Consider the following 23,086-nt stretch of genomic DNA (forward strand, 5'->3'; position numbering starts at 1 on the left):
AAACATTGCCTCAATGGCATTAAATTGTAATTGCCTGACCCTCCTTGTTCTCCTTTCTATGCTTCAGTGAAATTGACCTATTTATGCTTGACATATTTTTTTAAGTTTATTCATTTATTTTGAGGGTGGGGAGGCGCATATTGAGAGAGAGAGAGAGAGAGAGAGAGAATCCCAAGCAGGCTCCACACTGTCACACAAAGTCTGACTCAGGGCTCAATCTCATGAACCATGAGATCATGACCTGAGCTGAAACCAAGAATTGGACACTTAACTGACTGAGCCACCCAAGCACCCCAACATAATTTTTATTTGTACCTCATCCTTAGGTTATTATTAGTCTGTGATTTCTCTGACTTAAAAATCTGTCCTTAAAGTTCTCTTGAATCTATTTGATTAGAACTAGTATAGATCCAGGGAATTTCTATTTGTCACCATTTAGTATTGCCTGCAATCGTCTTTCATACGCAGTGTTTTATTCAAAGCCATAACATGACCCAAAGTGAAGTGCTATGTGGAGTGAAAACTTAGAAACTCTCAAGATGTCAGCCTGTGCAACATATCCTGTAGGGAGTGTAATCTCACCTTAAAAGGGATCCAACTGTGAGCAATTAGCTATAGAAACCTGGGAGGCAGGTTTCAGGGATGAGTAACAAGTTGAACATTGCATTGCATTGACAGGGTGTGGTCACTTATCCACACATTAAAGCCACTAACTTTTCCCCTGCATAAACATGGTTGCTCAAATTGGTTTCATTTTGGTCTTCTGAATAGACCCTTCTAGACTGCTTCTGTCTGACTCTTCAGTGAGTTATGTGCACAAGGACCTCGCCCTCTCTAACAAACATTGCAACAAGTATTCCTGATCTTAATAACCACATTCATAATTATCCCCCAGCTTAAGTATCATAGAATTTCACAAGTTTACAAACTCGAGACAAGTGCTGTTCGATAGGAGTATAATGTACACCATGTAACGCAGAGTTTCCTGGTAGCCACGTGTTTTTTTTTTTTTTTAACTTTTTTTCAAATGTTTATCTATTTTTAAGAGGCAGACAGACAGACAGAGGATGAGCTGGGGAGGGACAGAGAGAGAAGGAGACACAGAATCCAAAGCACGCTTCAGGCTCTGAGCTGTCAGCACAGAGCCCGATGTGGGGCTCGGACTCACTAACTGTGAAACCATGAGCTGAGCTGAAGTTGGACGTTTAACCGACTAAGTCACCCAGGCGCCCCCCTAGTAACCACATTTTGAAAATGTAAATAGGTGAGATAGTTTTAGTAATATGTTTTATTTAATCCAATAGATCCAAATTCTTATCATTTCAATATGAAATCCATATTAAAAGGTAATAATGAAATGTTTCACCTTCTTTCTTTTGTACTAAGTCTTGGAAATATGATATGTGCTTTCAACTTACAGCACATTTCAATTCGAACTAGGAATTTAAGTACTTCCTAGACATTTATGGCCATGGCTACCATACTGGAAAGTTCTAGACCTGTTGAAGGTCAGATTAAAATTTTTGTAGAACATCCACATATCCAAATGCCACACCTGTGGATGGGTTTTTAACTAAATTTCTGGAACGAGGTGTCAATGAAACACTCTTGACTTGCAGCCTCTATACCAGGTCACTGTTATCATTAGGATGAATAACAAATTAGTTATGGTGAAGAATAGCTAGAAGCTTACCATGTATAAGTGAAAATGAGTAAATTTATGAAAACTGTGATACAGTGCAAAATTAGATGCGGCAATCTAGCTGCCAGAATTTCAGTTATTTATAATCAGGTTAGGCTAGGAATATAGGAATTCATAGAGTGGCTCCTTGCTTATTTTTAATTTTTAATGAAGAAAACACAAATATAGTCTCCCATTCCCCTTTGCAATGGACTTAACAGATAATAACTCTTAAGTAGACAGTGGTTCAGTCTGAATACCTTTTCAGTGCCAGACAGTTTCTTCTCTGGTATAAGTTAGAATAGTCTTTTTTTTTTTTTTTTTTTTTTTTTTAAGTTAGAATAGTCTTGCCCCTGTTGGCAATCACAGAGCATTCTAATTTTTGGCTTTTAGGTTCTGGGGAATCTACAGCCTTGGTGCTTTTAGCTGAATGGTTTGCATTTCAAGCGGCTGTGTTCTGTTCAGAGAGGGGTATTTTTCTGTTTGCCTTGACAATGGAAGGGAGATTTTTAAGGTCTCTTTTGGGGGAGAAGAATTTTTCTTTTTTAGATTAAAATTAAATCTGATCTCCATCTGTTTGGCACCATGATACTTCCTGTGTAATATCATTAAACATTTCTCACTACAGTAGCTGAGGGTGTTGCATTTAATCATCTCAGGCCTAATCTTGTATAGGCTACAATAGAATTAGCACAGAAGAAGGAACGGGCCTGGCAGAAGGTGAGGGGAATACCAGAAATGGTCAGAAGGTACATAATAAGATAATAGCTATCTATCATCCGGCATCTGTTATGTGACAGTTATACATCCAGGCATGGTATACGTATGATACGTACCATATCTCTCGATTCTTACAACAACTGTATGAGGTTGTTAGATGTGGTATCATTTTTCAGATAAAGAAACTCATCCAGAGAAACAGTAAATATTTTGAAGAAGGCCACAAGCCTATTATGAAATAGAATTCAGAAAAAGTATGGCCCCTTCTCTTTTCTCCACATCATGATGTCTCCCAATGAGGCAAAACAAATGACAAAGGAAATGTCTTGCTGTAAACCACCAGCAAATTGCAAGAAATATCGAATGAAAGTGCAGGGTGTAAATTACACAGGGAGAGTGATATAAACTCAGAGGGGAGAAATAAAGTAGGATAGAGAAAAAAGTAATTCAAGGGAGCATTATATCAGTGGCTTTCAAACTTAGATTCTAACTGCAGCCTGCAGTAAGAAATGCATTTTATACAAGGACCCAAGAAAATACCACTGTGTGTGTATATGGTTGTGTGTGTGTGTGTGTGTGTGTGTGTGTATAAGCTAAGATAAGTTAGCGAAATATATATTACTAAAAAATGAGCAAATGCATTTCAGTGGCGAAATTCAGGACAGTCTTATAAACATGGTGCTAGAACAATTAAATATACATACACACAAAAAAATTTGAACTTTCCAAACCATATCTCTCATCATATACAAAAATTGACTTGAAATGGATCATAGACCTGAATGAAAAACCTAAAACTATACAACATCTAAAAGAAAACGGAGGAGACAATCTTTGTGACCTTGGGTTGGACAAATTTTTTAGATTCAACACCTAAAATATGATCCTTAAAAGAACATTTATATGGATGCCTGGGTGGCTCAGTCGGTTGTGTTGAGTCTTGGTTGCAGCTCAGGTCATGACCTCATGGTTCATGCGTTAGAGCCCCCATCAGGCTCTGCGATGAGAATGCAGAGTCTGCTTGAAATTCTCTCTCTCCCTCTCTCTCTGCCCCTCTCTCACTCTCTCTCTCTCTCTAAACAGATAAGTAAATAATCTTAAAAAAGAATATTTATAAAATGATCTGTATCAAAATTACTCTCCATACAACACTGTTAAGAGGATGGAAATAGAAGAACAGACTAGAAGAAAATATTTACAAAATACGTATTGATAAAAGACTTATATTCAGAATATGTAAATAACTCTCAAAACTCTTAATAAGAGAACAATGCAACTAAAAAATGGGCAGAAGATTTGGATAGTTCATCCAAGAAGATAAACAGACGGCCAATACGCACAAGATGCTGAACGTTATCGATTGTTGGAGAAATGCAAGATAAAGCCACAATGAGACACCACTGCACACCTATCAGAATGGCAAAAATTAAGACCAACTCTACCACGTATTTGCATGGATGTGGAGAAGGTAGAACTCTCATACCACATGGGCAGAAATTAAATTGATTCGACCACTTTGGAAAACAATTTAGCAGTTTCTTAAAAAGTTAGTCACCCACCATATGGTCCGGCATTTCCACTGCTAGGTATTTACCTAAAAGAATGAAAGCACATTTCCATAAAAAGATCTGTATGCAAATGTTCATAGCAGCTTTATTTGTAACAGTTACACACTGAAAACAACCCTAAAGTCCCATCAACAGGTGAATGGATAAACTGTTGTCTGCCATATAATAAGATACCGCTTGGCAATAAAAAGAAATAAACTATTGGTACGTGTCATTAAAAAGATGACCTCAAAATAATTATGTTTGGTGTAAGAAGCCAGACCAAAGAGAGTGTATACTGTATAATGCCATTTATATACAATTGTAAAAAATGCCAATTAATTATAGGAACAGAAAGCAGATAATTGGTTGCCTAGGTATAGGAAAAGGCAGGGAATGAGAAAAAGGATTTGCAAAGGGGCATGATGAAATTTTGGGGGTGATGGATATGTTCTTTATTTTGATTGTGGTGATATTTCATGACTAGGGTTGCCCGATTTAGCAAGTAAAAATATAGGATGCTCAATTAAATTTAATATCAGATAAAGAATTTTTTTTTGTATATGTACCACACAATATTTGGAGCATACTTTTACTAAAAAAAAAATTATTCATTGCCTACCTGAGATACAAATTTAACTGGGTATCCTATATTTATCTGGCAAACTTGTTACATGTGTACATATACATAAAGCTTAACAAGTTGTATACACTTTAAGTATATGCAGTTTCTTGTATTTCAGTTATACTTCAATAGAGTTGTTGAAAAAAAGAAAAATTGAGGTTAACCAAGGAAGACAAAATGGCTTTCCCAAGTTCACTCAACTAATGGCAGCAAGGCTAAAACCAAAATCCCAGTTACCATTCTCCCTGTCCAAATGCTCTTTCTGTTATACCAAGTATATTCTAGAGGAAAATGTTTGCTCACAGGGATGGAAAAACATATCCCAAAGGACATTTGAATATGGAGTGATAAGGAAATTTAAATTAATTTATAATTTATAAATGTCTGCTATCATGTGGCTTTGTGAGTCCAATATTGCACCTGTTCTCAAATCCATTTTAAAAGCGAAGCATTGCAGCCCAGTGAAATCTATTCTAGGAATAAATAAACAGTCATTTTATTTCAATCTTTTTAACTATCTGGGAGCAGGAGTCCCCCAGCCATCCAAGTAGAAAGGGTTAAAAGTATAACAGAAAAGATACAACAAATGTAAAGAGTACCTAGCTATTGATTACCATTTTCTTGCTTTTTACAATTAAATATTTCTCAATAATCCAAATAGCAGGCTCAATGTTTTTCTTACAGCATACTTTTAGCTATTTCTACTTGTTTTTTTTTTTTCAAGTAATCTCTGCACTCAAATGTGGGACTCGAACTCATGACCCCGATATCCAGAGTCATACGCTCTACCGACTGAGCCAACCAGGCACCCCTCTACTTGTTTATTAAATAATTTACAAGGTGAGAAATACCACTTACTAGTTGAAATTGCCTTGGTCTAAATTGAAATCACTTTCTGCCATCTAAAATAGATGATCCTTTCCTGGTATACTGTTTGTCCAGGGAATAGAGAAGGAAACTGCCATATATCATCTAGGCTAAGAAGTGTTATTTTAATAAATTACATTTTAACATGTCTGTAATTGTGATGTGCCTTACTATAGATGTCTACATTTGAAGTAGTAAATTTCTTCCCTTTTCTCTTTGGAAGCATACCTGGTACATTTTAAAAGTCAATGGTACATTTTACAATTCTTAACACCATAGCTCAAGTAACTCTTTCTACCCAGTCCAGTGTGAGTTACACTCTTCTCTTTAGATTAGGTGGTAATTACCATCATTACTCACAGCCCTAATGGAGCAATGCATACCCTCTCAGCTCTTTCCAGTGGGGTAAAACCAGTGTAATTCTTACCTAATGTTGTTATTTCCAATCTATCTGTATAATTTAGTATCCCACCCCATTCTTCTATTTTTTATTTGCACTGGCAGGTTAACCATATTTGCATCTCCTCACTGGGTCACATGTGCAATACTAATAATAACAAAATCAATGACCACAAAGTGAGAAGTGAAATGAGACCAAATTAACATCAGCAAAATACAAAAAAAGCCACGTACTCTATTGGAACCAATTGTACAAATAAAAAGTGAACTCTTTCATTCAAGAGAGTGCATTTAAAGGAAATGTTTTTTTTTTTTTTTTTAAGTACTTACTTTTGCTGTGAACTGATCAACACAGAAACTTCCTCTCTAAATATGAATGGCAGGTGTGTAAGATAAAAGGCGAACATGAGAAGTGCTCTAGACCAGGGATTAGTAAACTATAGCCTGTGGACCAAATCTAGTTTGACACCTGGTTTTGTACTATGTTCCATGGTTGGAAAAAATTAAAAGAATATTTTGTGACACATGAGATTATTAAAATTCTAATCCCAGGATCTATAAATAAAGTTTTATTGGAATGTAGGCACACAATAGTTTACTTATTGCCCATGGCTGCTTTTGCGCCGCAGTGGCAGGGTTGAGAAGTTTACTTCTCTTGAAAAGTTGAAACGTTTACTCTTTTTTTTATGGAAAACTTTGCAAACCTCTGCTCTCTCTCAAAGGATTTAAATAGAAATTAACAACTGCTCTCTCTCCCTCACATTTTAGGAAAATGAATTCTGGGGCACCTGGGTGACTCAGGCTCTGCACTGGGCGCAGAGCCTGCTTAGGATACTCTCTCTCCCTCACCCTCTGCCCCTCCCCAGCTCTCTCTCTCTCTTAAAAAAAATAAAATAATAAAATAATAATTTTAAATTAAAAAAAAAAAGAATAGTTTTGATGGAGCCTATGGCTTGCCTCCATTTCTTTGTATCATTTCAGTGTAAAGCTGTATCTTCAAGTATGAGAGCATGAACACTGAAACAGATTATAATTTATCACATGACCAAGAACCAAAGGAGGGTAAACTTTAAATGACTGATGGTGTCTTAAAAGTTGATTGCAAAGGGGTGAATAGTTACATTACATAAATGTGTGTGTTTTACGAATGGATTTCTTTTCTTTCTTTCTTTCTTTCTTTCTTTCTTTCTTTCTTTCTTTCTTTCTTTTTTTTTTTTTTTTTTTTCTCTGAGGAACATTTCCCTGTATGCTTTGTAGCAGATAACTCAGAGGTCAGTATACCCTCTTCCTTTCTAGAAAGACTCCATTTTCTTTGGGTGTCTATAGTCGCCTCCCATGACTCAGGGTTAAACCCTGACTCATCTAAGCTAGTCACTGAAATCTCAATCCTCTTGCCAGTGCTTGGTTTTGAGAAGAGATGAATGACTCAATCCTGGCCAATGAAATGAGAAAGCAATTCATCTGGGGTTTTCTAGGAAAGGCTTCTCCACTGATGAAACACATACCCCCCCTCATGGGCATTATGGTATCTGCATATGATACCTGGAACTGATAGCCTCGCTGGAACCTCAAGGGGAGCTTGCCTGAAGGCAACCTGGTACACTGAGGATGCAGAACGCACACATGGAAAGAACCTGCATTTCTGAAGACATCACAGAACTACTGGATTCAGCAACCATAGAATCCTCATTTCGCAGAAGACCTTATTATACGACATAATAATTTTCCTTCTTGTTTAATCCATTTGCCAAGGATTTCCTGTTATTTACAGTACCCTAATGAGTTTTTATTAGTACTACATATGTAAATATTTTAAATGTTCTTCTTCAGACAGACATCGAGAGCCTGTTTCCACGAATGGTAAAAGTTCCTTATAATACAATTGACTATTTTATGCATGTGTATACTACGAAAGTTCCCAAGATAAAAACCAAGACAGGGACACCTCGGTGGCTCAGTCGGTTAAATGTCCGACTCTTGATTTCAGCTCAGGTCATGATCTCAAGATTCATGAGGTTGAGTCCCACAATGGGCTCTATGCTGACACCATGGAGCCTGCTTGGGATTCTCTCCCTCTCTCTGTCTCTCTCCTTCCCTGTTCGATTGCACACAATCTCTCGAAATAAATAAAACAACACAACGAAAACTATTTATTATTATCTACTTATATTGTGGAGAATCACCCGGTTGCAAAATTTTGTCAGAATGAGTCTATCAGTTCTATTTTCCAAGTACAAGTCCACAGATGTTTGAAAAATTTCCGATCCCGCCATCTTTCTGCAGTCACTGGGAAGAATGTGGAATTTTATAATTTTGGATTATAACAGCAACTTCATCCTTCCAATAAAAATTACACAGTGTTTGCATGTGTATTGCACTGCCCAGAATGCTGTGGAAGTTACAAAGCAAACAAAAGGTAGTTCAGGTCTTTAAAAGGAACTAACACGGGCTGGCTTGACAAGCAGAGAGACAAGACACAATTCATGAAAAAAAGTAGGAAACCTAAGCAGGCACATGAAACGTAGATCAAAATGCATTTTAAAGTTTCAGTGAATAACAGTGTCTGTCATGAGAGCAGACAATGTTTCCTGGAGGAGATGAGCATGGTCTTCTTTAGATTGTATGGTGTCAGTGTGTTTGGAGCTACAATAATAGAATATCGTAGCCTTGGGTGACTTATTAACAACAGAAATTTCGTCTCACAGCTCTGGAGGCTGGGAAGTCCAAGATCAAGGCACCTGGTGAGAGTAGATTCAGTGTCTGGTGAGCGCCCACTTCCTGGTTCATAGATGGCCGTGTTTTTTGCTGTAACCTCAAATGGCAGAAGGGGCGAGAGAGCTCTCTGGGGTCTCTTATGAGGGTGCCAAATCCACTCATGAGAGCTCCACCCTCATGACCTAATCACCTCCCATAGGCCCAACTTCTTATGGGAAGGAAACTCATCGCATTGGGTCTTAGGAGATAACATGAATTTGGAGGGGGACACAGTCATTCAGTCTACGGCATATGAAAAACCAGAAAAACAGAGGTCATGTCTTATTAATCTTTCTTTACTCTGACCCAGCTCCGGGCACTCAGTAGAGTGCCATCAATATTAGTTCAACCATTGGCTGAACTGTGCAGAAGTATCCGGTGAAATCTCTAATTCGTCATAACCCTAAATTCCAATTTATAATTTTATATGTAATTATCATATAAGTTTCCTTATTGACATAATAATCCCATGGATTTATTGGAGGCAGTTTGAGTTTATTGGAGGCTGTCCTTAATGTTTTCAGGTTATCTGCAGGAGGTTTATTGTTTGAGTGAAGAACAAATGTATATAGCAAGGATGTTTTTGTCTGATGTTTATTTGGCTCTTTCAGAAATCTGACAAACTTAATCTTTTCAGTCCATTTAATGGTTAGACCCAATGCATAATTGCACCAATCGGATTGAGATAAAGCACTTAAAATTTTTCCAGTCCATGGATCCATTCTTGGTAATTGTTGGAACTGGAGGGTCCTATTCACATTAGCAGTGGCACAAAGTAATTTCTAGCATTGTCTCCTCTCTCCTTGCCCCTACATGCATATGTCAGATGTGTCCAGAAGAGTTCATTTCAGTTTCACAGTCCCACTGTCTCCTCTGACCTCTGCCTTGCCTTGAGTCTCCAATAAGTCCAGCTTTTCTGCATAGCGCATCTGTAATGGCAAATTTATGCCCATATTGTCAACAGGTTTCCAAATATACTTATTAAAACACTCATTTCCATGAACCACTTGATTCCTTTCAATTTATTTCCCTAGAATGCTTCATCTTGGTCACTGAAGTGGAGAATTGGCCTCATGAGGCAATATTATAGAATGAAGTCATATTACTATGAGCTCTCATCCTTCTCTCTGCCTCTAACTACTAAAAATAAATGTTGTGAAAAGCAATTCTTACTCTGACCTTACTCTTAAGTGTCATATCATAAAATCCAAAATAGGAGGATTTGAGGCAGTTCTAGAAAGTAGATTGCTCTTTAGATACTTAAAGAAGTGCTTGCTTCACCTTTAATATGAGTTTATATGCCTCCTCTCTTTTGATGGAATTTTTTTAAGGTTCATTTATTTATTTTAAGTAATCTCTACACCCAACACGGGGCTTGAACTCATGACCCATAGATCAAGAGTCACACACTTTTCTCACTGAGCCAACCAGACACCCCTTATGATGGAATTTTTAAATTCATTTATTTGACAGACCATTCACTTCAACATTCAACACGTATTTCTTGAGGACCAACTATGTTTGAGGACTGTGCTGGCAATTAAGACTTTACAGACATAATACATATATACAATGGAACATTATTCAGTTATGAGAAAGAAGGCTATCTTGCCATTTGCAACAATATGGGTGGAACTTGAGGACATCGTGCTAAGTGAAATAAGTCAGACAGAGAAAGACAAGTACTATATGATATCACTTATGTGGAATCCAAAAAGGCCAGACTTGTGAAAACATAAAGTAAAATGGTGGTTACCAGGGCCTGGAGGTTGGGGGTGGGGCAGAGAGATGTTTAAGGGTACAAATTTCCAAAGAGTAGTAATTAAGTCCTAGAGATAAAATGCACAGCATAGTAAATATAGACAATGATACTCTATTATTTTATCAAACTTGCCAATTGACTAGATATTAATTATTCCAACCATTAAAAATAAATTTGAGGGGCACCTGGTTGGCTTAGTTGGTTAAATGACTGACTCTTGATTCAGCTCAGGTCATGATCTCACAATTCATGAGTTCGAGCGCTACATCAGGCTCTGTGCTGATAGTGTAGAGATTGCTTGAGATTCTCTCTCTCCTCTCTCTCTCTGCCCCTCCCTGCTTGCTCTCTCTCTCTCTCTTTCTCAAAAATAAATAAACATTTGAAAAAAGAGAAATTTTAATTATGTGACAGGATAGACATGCTAATTATCACTATAATGGCAATCATATTACAATACATATATCAAATCAACATGTTGTACACTTTAAATTTACACAATGTTATATATGAAATATATTTCAATTAAAAAACTTTTTGAAAAGGGTTTATAGATATAACCTTTACCCTCTAGGAGCTTAAAAATAGAGAAAATTAGGGGCACCTTGGTGGCTCAGTCGGGTAAGCATCTGACTTTGGCTCAGGTCATTATCTCACAGTTTGTGGGTTCAAGCCCCATGTCAGGCTCTCTGCTGACAGCTCAGACCCTGGAACCTACTTCAGATTCTGTGTCCTCCTCTGTCTCTGCCCCTTACCTGCTCATACTCTGTCTCTCTCTGTCTCAAAAGTAAATAAACATTAAAAAAAAATTTTAAATAGAGAAGATCCAATAAATATGATATAAAAAGGAAGGTGAAATTAAAAGAAACTACTGTAAAAGTAGCATGTGTTTGTCTAATTTTGACTTGGGGGGACTAGGGGTGTTTTCTAGAAAAGCATCACTTATAATATGCCTTGAAAGATGAATTTTGATAACGAAAAAATTGAAGGCATGTAAGAATAAGTAGCTAAGGTCAGATTATGAAGACACTAATCAGCAATCCTAAGAAAGCTGGATGAAAAAAATTATAAGCACCACAGAAAACCACTTCATGTGTTGTTTAGGAGAGGAGGTATTTATTTTAGTTGAGTTTTAGTTCACTTTAAGCAGCTGTGTGTGGAGGATGGATTGGAAAGGATAGAAACTAGAGCCAAGACTAGTTAGGACGTTATAGTGATAAGCCAAATGAAAGATAATGAATGAGTGTTTACTTGTATTGCTGGCCTCTCAAAGGAAATGCAAGGCCCATGAACGCAGGGGGTTTGCTTTGCTCACTTGCATATGGATCAATAAATACTTGCTTAATAAGTGAAAGAATAAATGAATGGGTGAGTTGATTAATTAAATGAAACTGTAAATGCAGGCGAGAGGTCAGAAAGAGACATTTGCCTCAGAGATGGAATTTTCTCTTTTTCTACTGACACATGCTATAGCTGGTCCTTTTCAAGCGTTGGCTTAAACAGATGAAGTTTATTGGAAAACCTCCCAGATTCGCCTGTCTGTGCTCTTTCCAGCCTTTATGGCAATCTGCTTCCTTAGTGCCCACCATCTTCCCACCATCTAGAGCACAGGTCAGCCAACCTTGGCTCCTGGATCAAATTTGTCCTGCCACCTGTTTTTGTAGGGCTGGTGAACAAAGAATGGCTTTTAGATTTTCAAGTAGGAAAAAGAAAAAGAAGAAGAATATTGTTACACGTGAGAATTACATGAGCTTACAATTTCAATGTTCATAAATAAAGTTTTATTGGAACACAGCCATGCTCGTTTGTTTACATATTGTCTACTGATGCTTTTGCCCTACAGTGGGACAGCTGGGTAGTTAGTGACCGTATTCCCCACAAAGCCAAAACTATTTACTCTCTTGGTCTTTATAAGAAAAGTTTGCCAACCCCTGATCTAGATGAGCTCTCAGGAAAGGAACTGGAACTTAATCACAATAAGGAATAAATCATTTATCAGTGAAAGCTCCTAAAATATGTTTTAAAGGAATGTAATAAGAGAAAACATCAAATAAAAACAAAAAACAATAATAATATTAGCTATATATTATATGCCACGTTCTCAGCTAAGCAATTCTTTAAATAAAATTGATTCTCTCCTCTCCATCCAACATGGCTACAATATAGGAGGGCATCAATATTCTCATTTAATAGAGGAGAGGCCTAAAACTCAGAGGCTGAATAACTTTCCCTGGGTCAAAAGGCCAGCCTTAAAAAGACACGAATAGACATTTCTCCAAAGAAGACATCAAGATGGCCAACTGACACATGAAAAAATGCTCAACGTCCCTCATCATCAGGGAAATGCAAATCAAAACCACAATGAGAAACCACCTCACACCTGTCAGAATGACTAACATTAACAACTCAGACAATAACAGATGTTGACGAGGATGCAGAGAAAGAGGATCTCTTTTGCATTGTTGGTGGGAATGCAAGCTGGTGCAGCCACTCTGGAAAACAGTATGGAGGTTCCTCAAAAAATTAAAAATAGAACTACCCTACGACCCAGCAATTGTGCTACTAGGTATTTATCCAAGGGATACAGGTATGCTGTTTCGAAGGGGCACATGCACCCCAATGTTTACACCAGCACTATCGACAATAGCCAAAGTATGGAAAGAGTCCAAATGTCCACCGATGGGTGAATGGATAAAGAAGATGTGGTATATATATACAATGGAGTATTACTCAGCAATCAAAAAGAATGAAATCTTGCCATTTGCAACTACGTGGATGGAACTGGAGGGTATTATGCTAAGAAAAATTAGCCAGCCAGAGAAAGACAATTATCATAATGACTTCACTCATTTAGGACTTTAAGACACAGACCAGATGAACACAAGGGAAGGGAAGCAAAACGAATATAAAAACAGGGAGGGGGACAAAACATAAGAGACTCTTAAATATGAGGACAAACAGAGGGTTACTGGAGGGGGTGTGGGAGGGGGGATGGGCTAAATGGGTAAGGGGCACTAAGGAATCTACTCCTGAGATCATTGTTGCATTATATGCTAACTAACTTGGATGTAAATTAAAAAAAAAGAAAAAAAAAAAAAAAGGCCAGCGTCAGACAAAGCGAGGATTTGAACCTACAGTAGTTTAACTTCAAAACCATATCCTTAACTGTAACTTTAGAATTTCAGTACAAATAAGCAAGTACTGTTGGACACATGTAAAGGGGAGAGGGAAAGGGCATACAGTTTTTCCAGGGCAGGACGAATAAGAAACGTGGAGCCCCGAAGCCTGGTACAGGTTTTAATGGAAGTACATCTCCTCCCATCGCAATGTGGCTGTCACAGGGGAGGAAGAGTTAGGACTGACTGACAGAAGTTGGGCAGCTCTGTGTAAGCACTATAGCTGCTAGTTGTCCCACTAGACAAGTCTTCAGACGCAAAAGAGAACTTTAAAGAAGATGGGCAGGTGAGAGACTTATTAACCCAGGAGCTGCCAACGTCACGGTTGGCAAATGAGTGCTGGAGTTTGGGGAAGAGGATGAAAGATGGAGGAAAGCTTCCATATGATGAAGAAAAAAAACTAGAAACACCCTAAGAAATGTAGCAACGATAGCTGAACAGAGATGATAATTGTCAAAGGAAAACTAAAGAGACAACGGGTCACATGTGAGTTGGAAGTTTTACTCTTAAGCGGGGAATCAGAACCAGCATAGAGTCTAGGCCCTGGAGGAAGAGGTTTGGAAAAACAAAAGCGTGTCATTTAAAGCCAAACACCTGCGGAACTGTCTCATTAAGGAAAGCACATTTCTGCGTGTTGCTGTTTGGGTAGTGATATGTGGATCTTTTGCTTTCTGGTAAGGTAAACACTGGGATGGCTAGAGGGGATCTGCTGGAAATGGGGGCCTAGCTTGGACTCTGGCATCCAGCTGCCTCGGCCTCATAAGGCAGATACCTGAGTCAGTTAGGTGGCCAGGGCGGGGTCTTCCCAGGAATCTCCTGTGCTGTGAATATTGCATCATGCTATTTCTAAAGCACGAAAGAGGAAACAGGAGTTGAGAAAAGTCCAGTGACTTGACTAAGCCGCAGAGAACCCTGATTGGAGCTCCCTGCCCCTCCCCCCCTCCCCCACATAAACATATTCTTGGTTTGTAGAGTATGTGCGCCTTCCATGACATTATCTAAAACCCAGTGCTTTTGATTCAGCTGTCAAGTAACGGCTCTTTTAAAAAATCAATCGCAGGGACAGCTTAGTCGGTTCAGCGTCCAACTCTTGATTCTTGCTCAGGTCGTGATGTCACAGTTTGTGAGATCAAGCCCCACCTTGGGCTCTGCACTGACAGAGACCCATGTTTAAATAAGTTTGGGAAACACTGGGTCACCTAAGTGTAAACAGGTTTAGTCACCATAGGACTTCTCAGAACTTTTAATATGCCTTCATGTGCTGTGGTCAACTAAAAGGCAAAAGTAGCAAGCGGTGTTCCCCCAAGTTTTTGACTATAAAGCACCCCCACCCCACACACATGTATTTTCATCGTGCACTCAAGGAAGTGGCATTTGATGACACATTTGGGAAAACAGTGGCCTTAGTGTACACACAGAAGTTTCAGCAAGACTAACCCCCATTCTTCTGTATTTCATCCTGTTCAGAGGAGCCTGCTGCACAAATTCCTTCTGACAGGAGTTTTGTAGGTAAGACCGCAACACCTATCACACTGAGAAAGAAAATGGTTTTTTATGCTCTGGACATTCTATTCTTTACCAAAATAGTTACACCTGAGTGAAAACCTGACATGAATAAAAGTGAAGCCACCGTGTATCCGTCAAGGGAAATTAGCCACAGTGAGTACTCAGCGCACCATGGGGAGTGATGTTGATTAGGAGGCTGTGAAAACATCTGCCAAAATCATGCATCTGACGAGCAGTTTCATGTTTCCCACTACCTTGGAAAGTTTAGACGACTTCTCTAAGCACAGACTTGTTAGCACATTGACCATTCCTTCCGAGTACCTGGTCAAAGCCCCAGCCCACCCGTAAACTCTGCAAACACTGAGCCCCCTGACCCAAGAGCCAAATGAGAGGAGTCACAGGGCCAAGAGGGGCCCAGTTGACATCACAACCACAACATAGCTTCTGCTTCCAACGTCTTTGGTCGACTTCTGGTAACAGGAATGGAGTTTTTTGTTTGTGTCCCTAATTTGTCCATATGATCCTGCAGCAATGTGGGTTTTGGGACTTCTGAAACTCCTCCTGGCCAGCCCCTTACTTTCTACTTTAAATCAGTACCATTCTTCCCATAGATCTTTGCTCCCCTTTATGTTTCACATCCTCAACTTGCAATACCAGGTTCATTTAAGTGATCCTTTCCAGACCTTCTCTTATTTCGGTGTATTTTACCCACTTCCACAATTCACGGATTTCTTTTTGTTCACTGTCTTACATTTAAAATACCAATATTTAGGGGCACCCGGGTGGCTCATCCGGTTAAGTGGCTGACTTCGGCTCAGGTCATGATCTCGCCGGTTCGTGAGTGTGAGCCTCCCGTCGGGCTTTTTGCTGCTAGCCTGGAGCCTGCTTCAGATTCTGTGTCTCCCTCTCTCTCTGTCCCGCCCCTGCTCACACTCTGTCTCTCTCAAAAATAAACATTTTAAAAATAAAATAATATACTAATATTTGTTAAATGTCTCTGCCTTTGGTCATCGTCTGTTATAAGCTGCTCCTCTCATCTGAGAGTCTTCTCTACTTTCCAGTTGCTTCTGATACATTTGGGAAATTTCCTAATTCTCATTTCAAGATTTTATCTGTTTAGATCAGACACCCCAATGTCTGAAGGCCTACATCCCGCAAGTGTGGCATAAGTGATCTGTCTGGATTAGGGGCATCTAGGTGGTGCAGTCGGTTAAGTGTCCCACTTCGGCTCAGGTTATGATCTTGTGGTTCGTGAGTTTAAGCCCCACATGGGGCTCTGTGCTGACAGCTCAGAGCCTGGAGGCTGCTTTGGATTCTGTGTCTCCCTCCCTCTTTCCCCCTCCCCTGCTCATGCTCTGTCTCTATCTCTTTCTTTCTCTCTCTCTTAAAAAAATGAATAAACATTTTAAAAAAATAAAAAAATAAAGATACATCTGGATTAAATTAGTTCTAAAAAAAAAGCAGTGGATGGGGGGTAAATAAGAACCCAGCTGTGAGACAGCCTGTCTGGCAATGAAGAGCTTGTTAGTTGTGACTCTAGAAAAGTAATCAATCTTTCTTTGCTTCATTCCCCCCACCTCTGCTAACAATTGGAGAAAACACTACTACCTATCTCATTTGGTTATTATAAGGATTAATGGATTAATGTATCTAAAAGGCTTGTAATAGCACCCAGAACCTAGTAAGTATCATATAATCATTAGTATTATTATGTTCACCATTTAAAATGACAAATGCATTTTAGAATAAAGTATAGAGTTTTTAAAAAAGTCTTTCTGTCTTTTTAAGGCCCAGATTATATAAAGGATCATCTACCAAAAATTCATCAGCACACTTCCTATATAGGAGAAAAGCGCCCAGCATTAGAAAAGACTGGAGATCTCAGATATTTATGGAGGCCTGCCTCAAACAGATGCTTACCGGCAAAATATAAATATGAGTATGTTGGTGAAATTGGTTGGGGAATACCAGAGTATGATTTTATCAACCAAACAAGGCTTTGGACTGGCTTTCACATCAAGGTATTGCTCTTAAATATGCTCTTCATAGCATGTTGTTTCTGATTTGAATCCTTTCTGAGGATCCTTCCATAGAAAATGTCACGTTCTTGATTTGTCATTGAGAAATAATGGGATTTGAGTTTTTCAGAAAAATAAATGTGTGAATAAATGGACTTGCTATCATTCTCTTTTAGTTCCTTTAATACATGAGAGGGAAGGCGTGAAGAAAAGGAAGCTGTGCATAATCCAAAAGCATTTGTGTTTGGCTTTGGAATGCATTCAGATTCACACTTCTGCCGCGACATTCACACGTACTTCTCCCATCCTAGCACTGCATTATGAGTGGGTGGTATTAAAAGAAGCCTGTGCTGGACATCATCCACAAGCCTAGAGAGTCCCAGATCTTTAAAAGGCACTGTGTTGATAATGACCTTGTATCAAATAAGCCAGGGTAATTAGCCAAAAGGTGCTTAGAAATCTTGTCTTATTTCCATTTGGTGTTGTGTATATAGGCATGAGCCCATACAGTCTCCTCTGAAACAAGAGAGAACCCAGGTGGCTTTAGAAGAAAAATCTGAGAATTCAGACTTTTTCCCCTGGCAGGCCTTTGCATTATCTGAAGACTGAACATGTATCAGTCGTGAAATAACTGGAATTTCTCAAATGCTTAAGGCAATATGGTACAGCATTACATTGTACCGGCTAACAAAAGAAAAACCTTTTTCTGTCCCAACATACGGCAGTACAGGAAAGTGGTTGGGAGCTCAGTCTTTGAAGTCAGATGGACCCCGGATTCAAATCCTGACTCTGACTTAGGTTTAGCTCTGTGACCCTGAGCTAGCGAGTTCACCTTTGTGTCTCTGCTCCCTTCTCTTCCACATGGCAGTGGGTGGAGTGCCCACGTCGTAAGATCACCTGATCCTAATGTAGTTCTGCTGCCTACTAGCTGTGAGTGGCCTTGGGCAAGTTCCTTAACCTCTGTTCTTCTAGGTCTTCATTACGCATCTTAGTATTTACCTTACTGGGCTGTTGTAAACGTTAAGCAAGTTAATATTTTCAAAGTGCTGGGAACAGTGCCTTGCACGTATCAAGTACTCTATGTATTTAATAGTATTTTTGTTTTGTTGTGAGGATTACATAATGAGAACCCAAGAATACACCATGATGCCTGGCAAGTGGTTGACAGACAAACGTCAGCTCTCAGTACTGTGGTTGTTGTATTTAATGTTACTCAGTGTCATTTAAACAGAACAAATGCTCAGGTTCTTAAACTGTGTCCTATTCACTTAAGCAAGAAAGATGAAGACCAGACATTTGATTAAATATCAAAACTGGCCACCAGGGAGAAGAGCAAGCAAGGTAGCTCGTTGGAATGAAGTCCATAACTTTGGTTGCCTTTCTGCCTCTCTTTCAGTGACACCTTGCTCTCGTACACGGCCCTCAATCTGTCTGCCCGTCTTGAGTGTGTAGATAGCTTCCCTTCCTTCTTTATCTTTAAATTGAGAACACATTTGTCTATTCAAATGAAGCGTATTCATGTATTCCTTGGACTTTGAAGCAAGCTGTGAATCCAAAAGAGATGTCAGCCACGAGCTAGTCTTCCAGGAAGGTATTTATTCTGTTTCTTTCATTCATACTTCACACACAGCTTTAAATCACTGCTCTGTTTGGTTAGCACTGTCTTCTTAACCCCTGTGAGATTGAGGCTGAACCATACATTGACTTTCTCCGACTTGTGACACATTCAGAAGCTGGTCTTGTTTGGCATAAGCTGTAAGAGCTGCTGCTTATCATTGGTGCACTTTCTTGGCTCTGGCTTGTTGGCGGGAATTGTTTTCAAAGGCTTACCTGTCTTATAACAATCTTGAACATATATTAGAGGATTCCTCGGACACAGAACTTCATAATGAAAACAAGATTCACTGAGGATGACTACAGTTGGCCCTTGAACAATGAAGGAGTTAGGAGTTCTGACCACCTCCCATACTGTTGAAAATCTGTGTATACTTTTTGATTCCCCAAAACTTAACTACTAACCGCCTCCTGTTGACCTGAAGCCTTAAGGATAATATAAAATAATTGATGATGATGATGACATTTGGAATATTTATTATGTACTATATTCTGAAACTAAAAAAAGAGTTATTAAGAAAATCATAAGGAAGGGAAAATACGTTTATAGAACTGTAATGTATTTATCCAAAAAAATTCCACATATAAGTGGACTTGTGCTGTTCAAACCCATGTTGTCCAAGGGTCAACTGTACATATTAGCAAATAACCATAACTTATAATAATAATTAGCAAATAACCATAATTTATGTAATTTACCCAGCAGTTAAGGCCTAGACTTTGTCATCAAGGCTGCTAATGCTCCCCTCCACACCCAGGCATGGCTGCCTCTCGACATTCAAAGCAGATGGCTATATTTGTTTTTGAGTCTAGCCTCAGACTTAGATTCCTAATCAACCCAATGCTTCAGGCAGCTACCTCTGGGCAATATGACTTGGTGTGAATTGACATGTCAGCTGATACAAACACATACACTCCATTCATAAAAATGAGCTCCTAATTACAAAGAGTATATGAGAGTCCCTGCCACTAACCCACCTTCCTCCTCACCAGGTGGTTGGTTAATTCCTTAGTTTGATGTAATTTAGGGCAACATCTCAAGGCACCTCCTGTTCTTTCTCTGGTTCCTTGTCTTCAGTGGACCCCTTCTACATCGCTCCACCATCCTTGTCCATAATAACCCCAATCAAGATGGCACATTATTTCAGTCCATCTTCAGAGACTCCTCAGTGTCTCTCACTGCGATTGATCAGAATTTTGGTTTGAAACACAAACCTTCACCTAGTGGGTGTTTATAGCCTGAACAGCTGCTCTTCCTAATCCACTGCTCCAGGTTTAGAGAAGACTGGCAGCTAAGGAAACTCAGGCACCTCCACTAGACTCTTGGCAAAATGCCTGGGGCAGCTGCTTCCTACCTGGCAATGGTCTCTCCTATTTGGGGCACTAGGAGGGTTCTATAGATCATCTGGATTTGGGTAGAAAGATAATAACTTCCAGGCTGAGTGACACCTGAAAAATTTCTCCACATCACAGAGGTCAGTAAAAATCACAATATTGGGTTTCTCTTCTGGATCTTTTTTATGTTTAGGTATTTCCTCCTCACTTTTATATGCGATGCAATGTCATCATAATGCATGTGTATATAAACCAGCAAAGATCATTGCTTTCGCTATTATCTTAGATGGAAGAGCAGTACATTCTTTTTCTTTTTAAAAAAATGGGGGGCGCCTGGGTGGCTCAGTCGGTTGAGCGGCCAACTTCGGCTCAGGTCATGATCTCACAGTCCGTGAGTTCAAGCCCCACGTCGGGCTCTGTGCTGACAGCTCAGAGCCTGGAGCCTGTTTCGGATTCTGTGTCTCCCTCTCTCTGACCCTCCCCCGTTCATGCTCTGTCTCTCTCTGTCTCAAAAATAAATAAACGTTAAAAAAATTTAAAAAAAAAAAAATGGATTTAGCCTCTGCCAAAATGTATGTGTCATTTCTGCAAGAATATATGAAGATCATTGATTGAAACAATTCTTTTGGTTTCAAACCCCGTGCTAAACTGAAGGGCATTTCTAACTCCTTCTTAGCTGGGCACGTCTCCTCTCTCCTGGTCTTTCTTTAACCCAAACCTCGATAGTATCAGCTGGCTTTCTGATGGCCATTTTCTGCTCCCACCCTGACCTCATAACCAAAGGATTTAAGTCATTTGGTTTTCTCACAGAAATAATGTTATACTGGGCTTGACGACTAACTCTTCAAGAGTGTGATCCCAAAGACAATATTAAACCAATTAATCATAACATATATTACAACCAATATATCATGGAGCATAACAACTTGAAAGTCTATAGAAAGTAATAAAGAGAACTAGAATAACCCATCAATATATTTATATGTGATATAGTATAATATAATAAAAAGTATAATCTTCAAGACTTTGAGACTTCTGCCTCATTTTTAACTGCCACAAATTCCAGTGTCATGAAATAGAAGTCTCCTCCGTGACAGTTTTAGGGATATTTGAACAGACTTTTGATGAGACATTGTGTTTCTTGCTGGCTGCGAATAGACCAATCCAAGATTGGTGGCTTCATTAGACATTTTCTCTTTGTGTATTTATTTAGGGAAAGTAAACGTAGGAAGAGCTGGAGTATTTGCTGTGTGAGGAGGCTTCTGTAATTACTTCCATTTTACAGTTGAAAACTGAGGTACTGACAGGTGAGTTTCCTTGTCCGTGGCTGCACAGCTAGGAATTGGTAGAGCTGGGATTTCAACCCAGGCTGTGAATTCAAGGACTTACTTAGCAGGAGTACTGTATTTCACCTGAGGTGAAATGACAGAAAATGGAGTCAGAACCTGCGACTTGAAGCCAGCATGTGAAGGGCACATCTGTGTTGTCGCTGTTCTGTAAGACAGGCTCTGGCTGGCGGCAATCCCAACTGCCTTCTCTTATAGTGTGAGTTCTTTCTTCATGGTTCTCTCAATTTTCTCCCAGCTTTCCATTCTGCTCCATATGCACCCCCACAGACTTCATTTACAATATTAAAATGAATTATGAGTAGATATCACCCACATATTTGATATAATGAGAAATAGCTTGATATTTTTTAGTTTTTTTTTTTTAATTTTGAATTTCTATTTAATAAGCACTTTGTAGTGCTTCAAAACATATCATCAAATACAATCTTCAGCATTGTGGGAAAAAAAAGAGAAGAGAATGAGGTCCTAGTGAACGTCCCCTTCCTTTCTTGTGCTAGCCCAACCCCATGCATTCTTCCAAAGTGTCCACCTTCATGCAACAGTATCCTAGAAAATATTCAAAATCACCTGGGAAAAAGTATTGCCGGTACGGAGGTGATCACTATGTAGACCACCAATCACATCTTTCAGGATGTCTGAGGGTTTTTCACATCAAACTTCTTATTTACCTCTGGGTTTATTTAGATAAATCCGAAACAGTCTCATTAGAATTCCTAGGATCTCACACTCCTAATCTCCAGATGTTATTATCAATACAGAAGATTTTTAAAAAGATAATAAAGCTCCCTTTATTAACCAAGTTATAAAGGGAAAACAGGAAATAGCTTTTCTAAAATTAGGCACCTCTTTGGATTGCTGCTCCAGATGGGCGTGTGTGTTTAGCTCTCACTTTATACTTCCTAGAGTTATTTGCATCCTAACAGTTTGTGGTTTAATATAAAAATAATTACATTAACACCTTTCATCCTTAGGTGCTGTATAAAGTCATGCATTTTCTGATACCACAGAAAGCCTTCTGTGAGGGAGCGCCACATGCTGACCATCTGTGAGGGAGGAGGAACATTGACGAGGGAGGCCAAATAACCCTCCCTTTTCTTGAAAATAATATATTAACACCATTAACCTCCTTATACATAGATGTTATATTTTCCCCATTTTACAAAACTTGGCTTTATAGGATGCCTCAGATAAACTGAAGGAACTAGTTTCCTTATAAAATCTTACTTGTAGCTGAACTTCTGGAAAATAAATTTTATGTTTAATGTTCCCTTTCTCTAACAGACCATGAAAACAATAAGGGAGGCATGTATCACTGCTTTGCATTCTGTATTGTGTTCAAAGCAGTTCCATGAGGAATAACATTTATGGGATGGAAAGCATCTGTGTTGGTAGCTAGGGGCACTGCCACTCTATATCTTACTGGACACCCCAACCCTGCTGACCTGGTACCCCAACCAGGCACAGGGCTTTCTCTCTCCTGTTGAGGTGACTTTACAGATACCACTGGTGAACTGGGAAATAAATACATCTTAATTTTCACATCTTTTGTTAAGATGTGGAAATGTGAAAAAAGAAAGAAAAAGAACTTTGTAATTTAGTGCCTAGGGGATGATCTTATTCCTTAATTAAAGAAGGCTTAAAATATCCCATGGTGGTTACTAACTTTGTAGGGCCTGACATAACATCTCTAGTGTGTGTCTACTGGTAAACATATTTTTTTTTTTTAAATCACACTA

The 23,086-nt window shown here is 39.0% G+C and overlaps 1 protein-coding gene across 5 annotated transcripts in view; it reads left to right on the forward strand.

The window, feature by feature from the left end:
- The window catches only part of CB1H4orf45 (chromosome B1 C4orf45 homolog), a 99,173-nt gene that overhangs the window by 22,326 nt on the left and 53,761 nt on the right, over positions 1-23,086 (forward strand). For all 5 annotated transcript variants that reach the window (XR_006201656.1, XM_042935172.1, XM_042935173.1 and 2 more), the window contains exon 2: positions 16,823-17,055. Coding sequence is in view for 4 of the 5 variants with exons in the window: in XM_042935172.1 (XP_042791106.1) it covers positions 16,823-17,055 (233 nt within the window). In the remaining variant the exon portion in view is untranslated. The remainder of the gene's footprint in view (positions 1-16,822; positions 17,056-23,086) is intronic.

This window comes from Panthera leo, chromosome B1 (assembly GCF_018350215.1).
Source record: "Panthera leo isolate Ple1 chromosome B1, P.leo_Ple1_pat1.1, whole genome shotgun sequence".
In the NCBI taxonomy this organism is placed as follows: Eukaryota; Metazoa; Chordata; class Mammalia; order Carnivora; family Felidae; genus Panthera; species Panthera leo.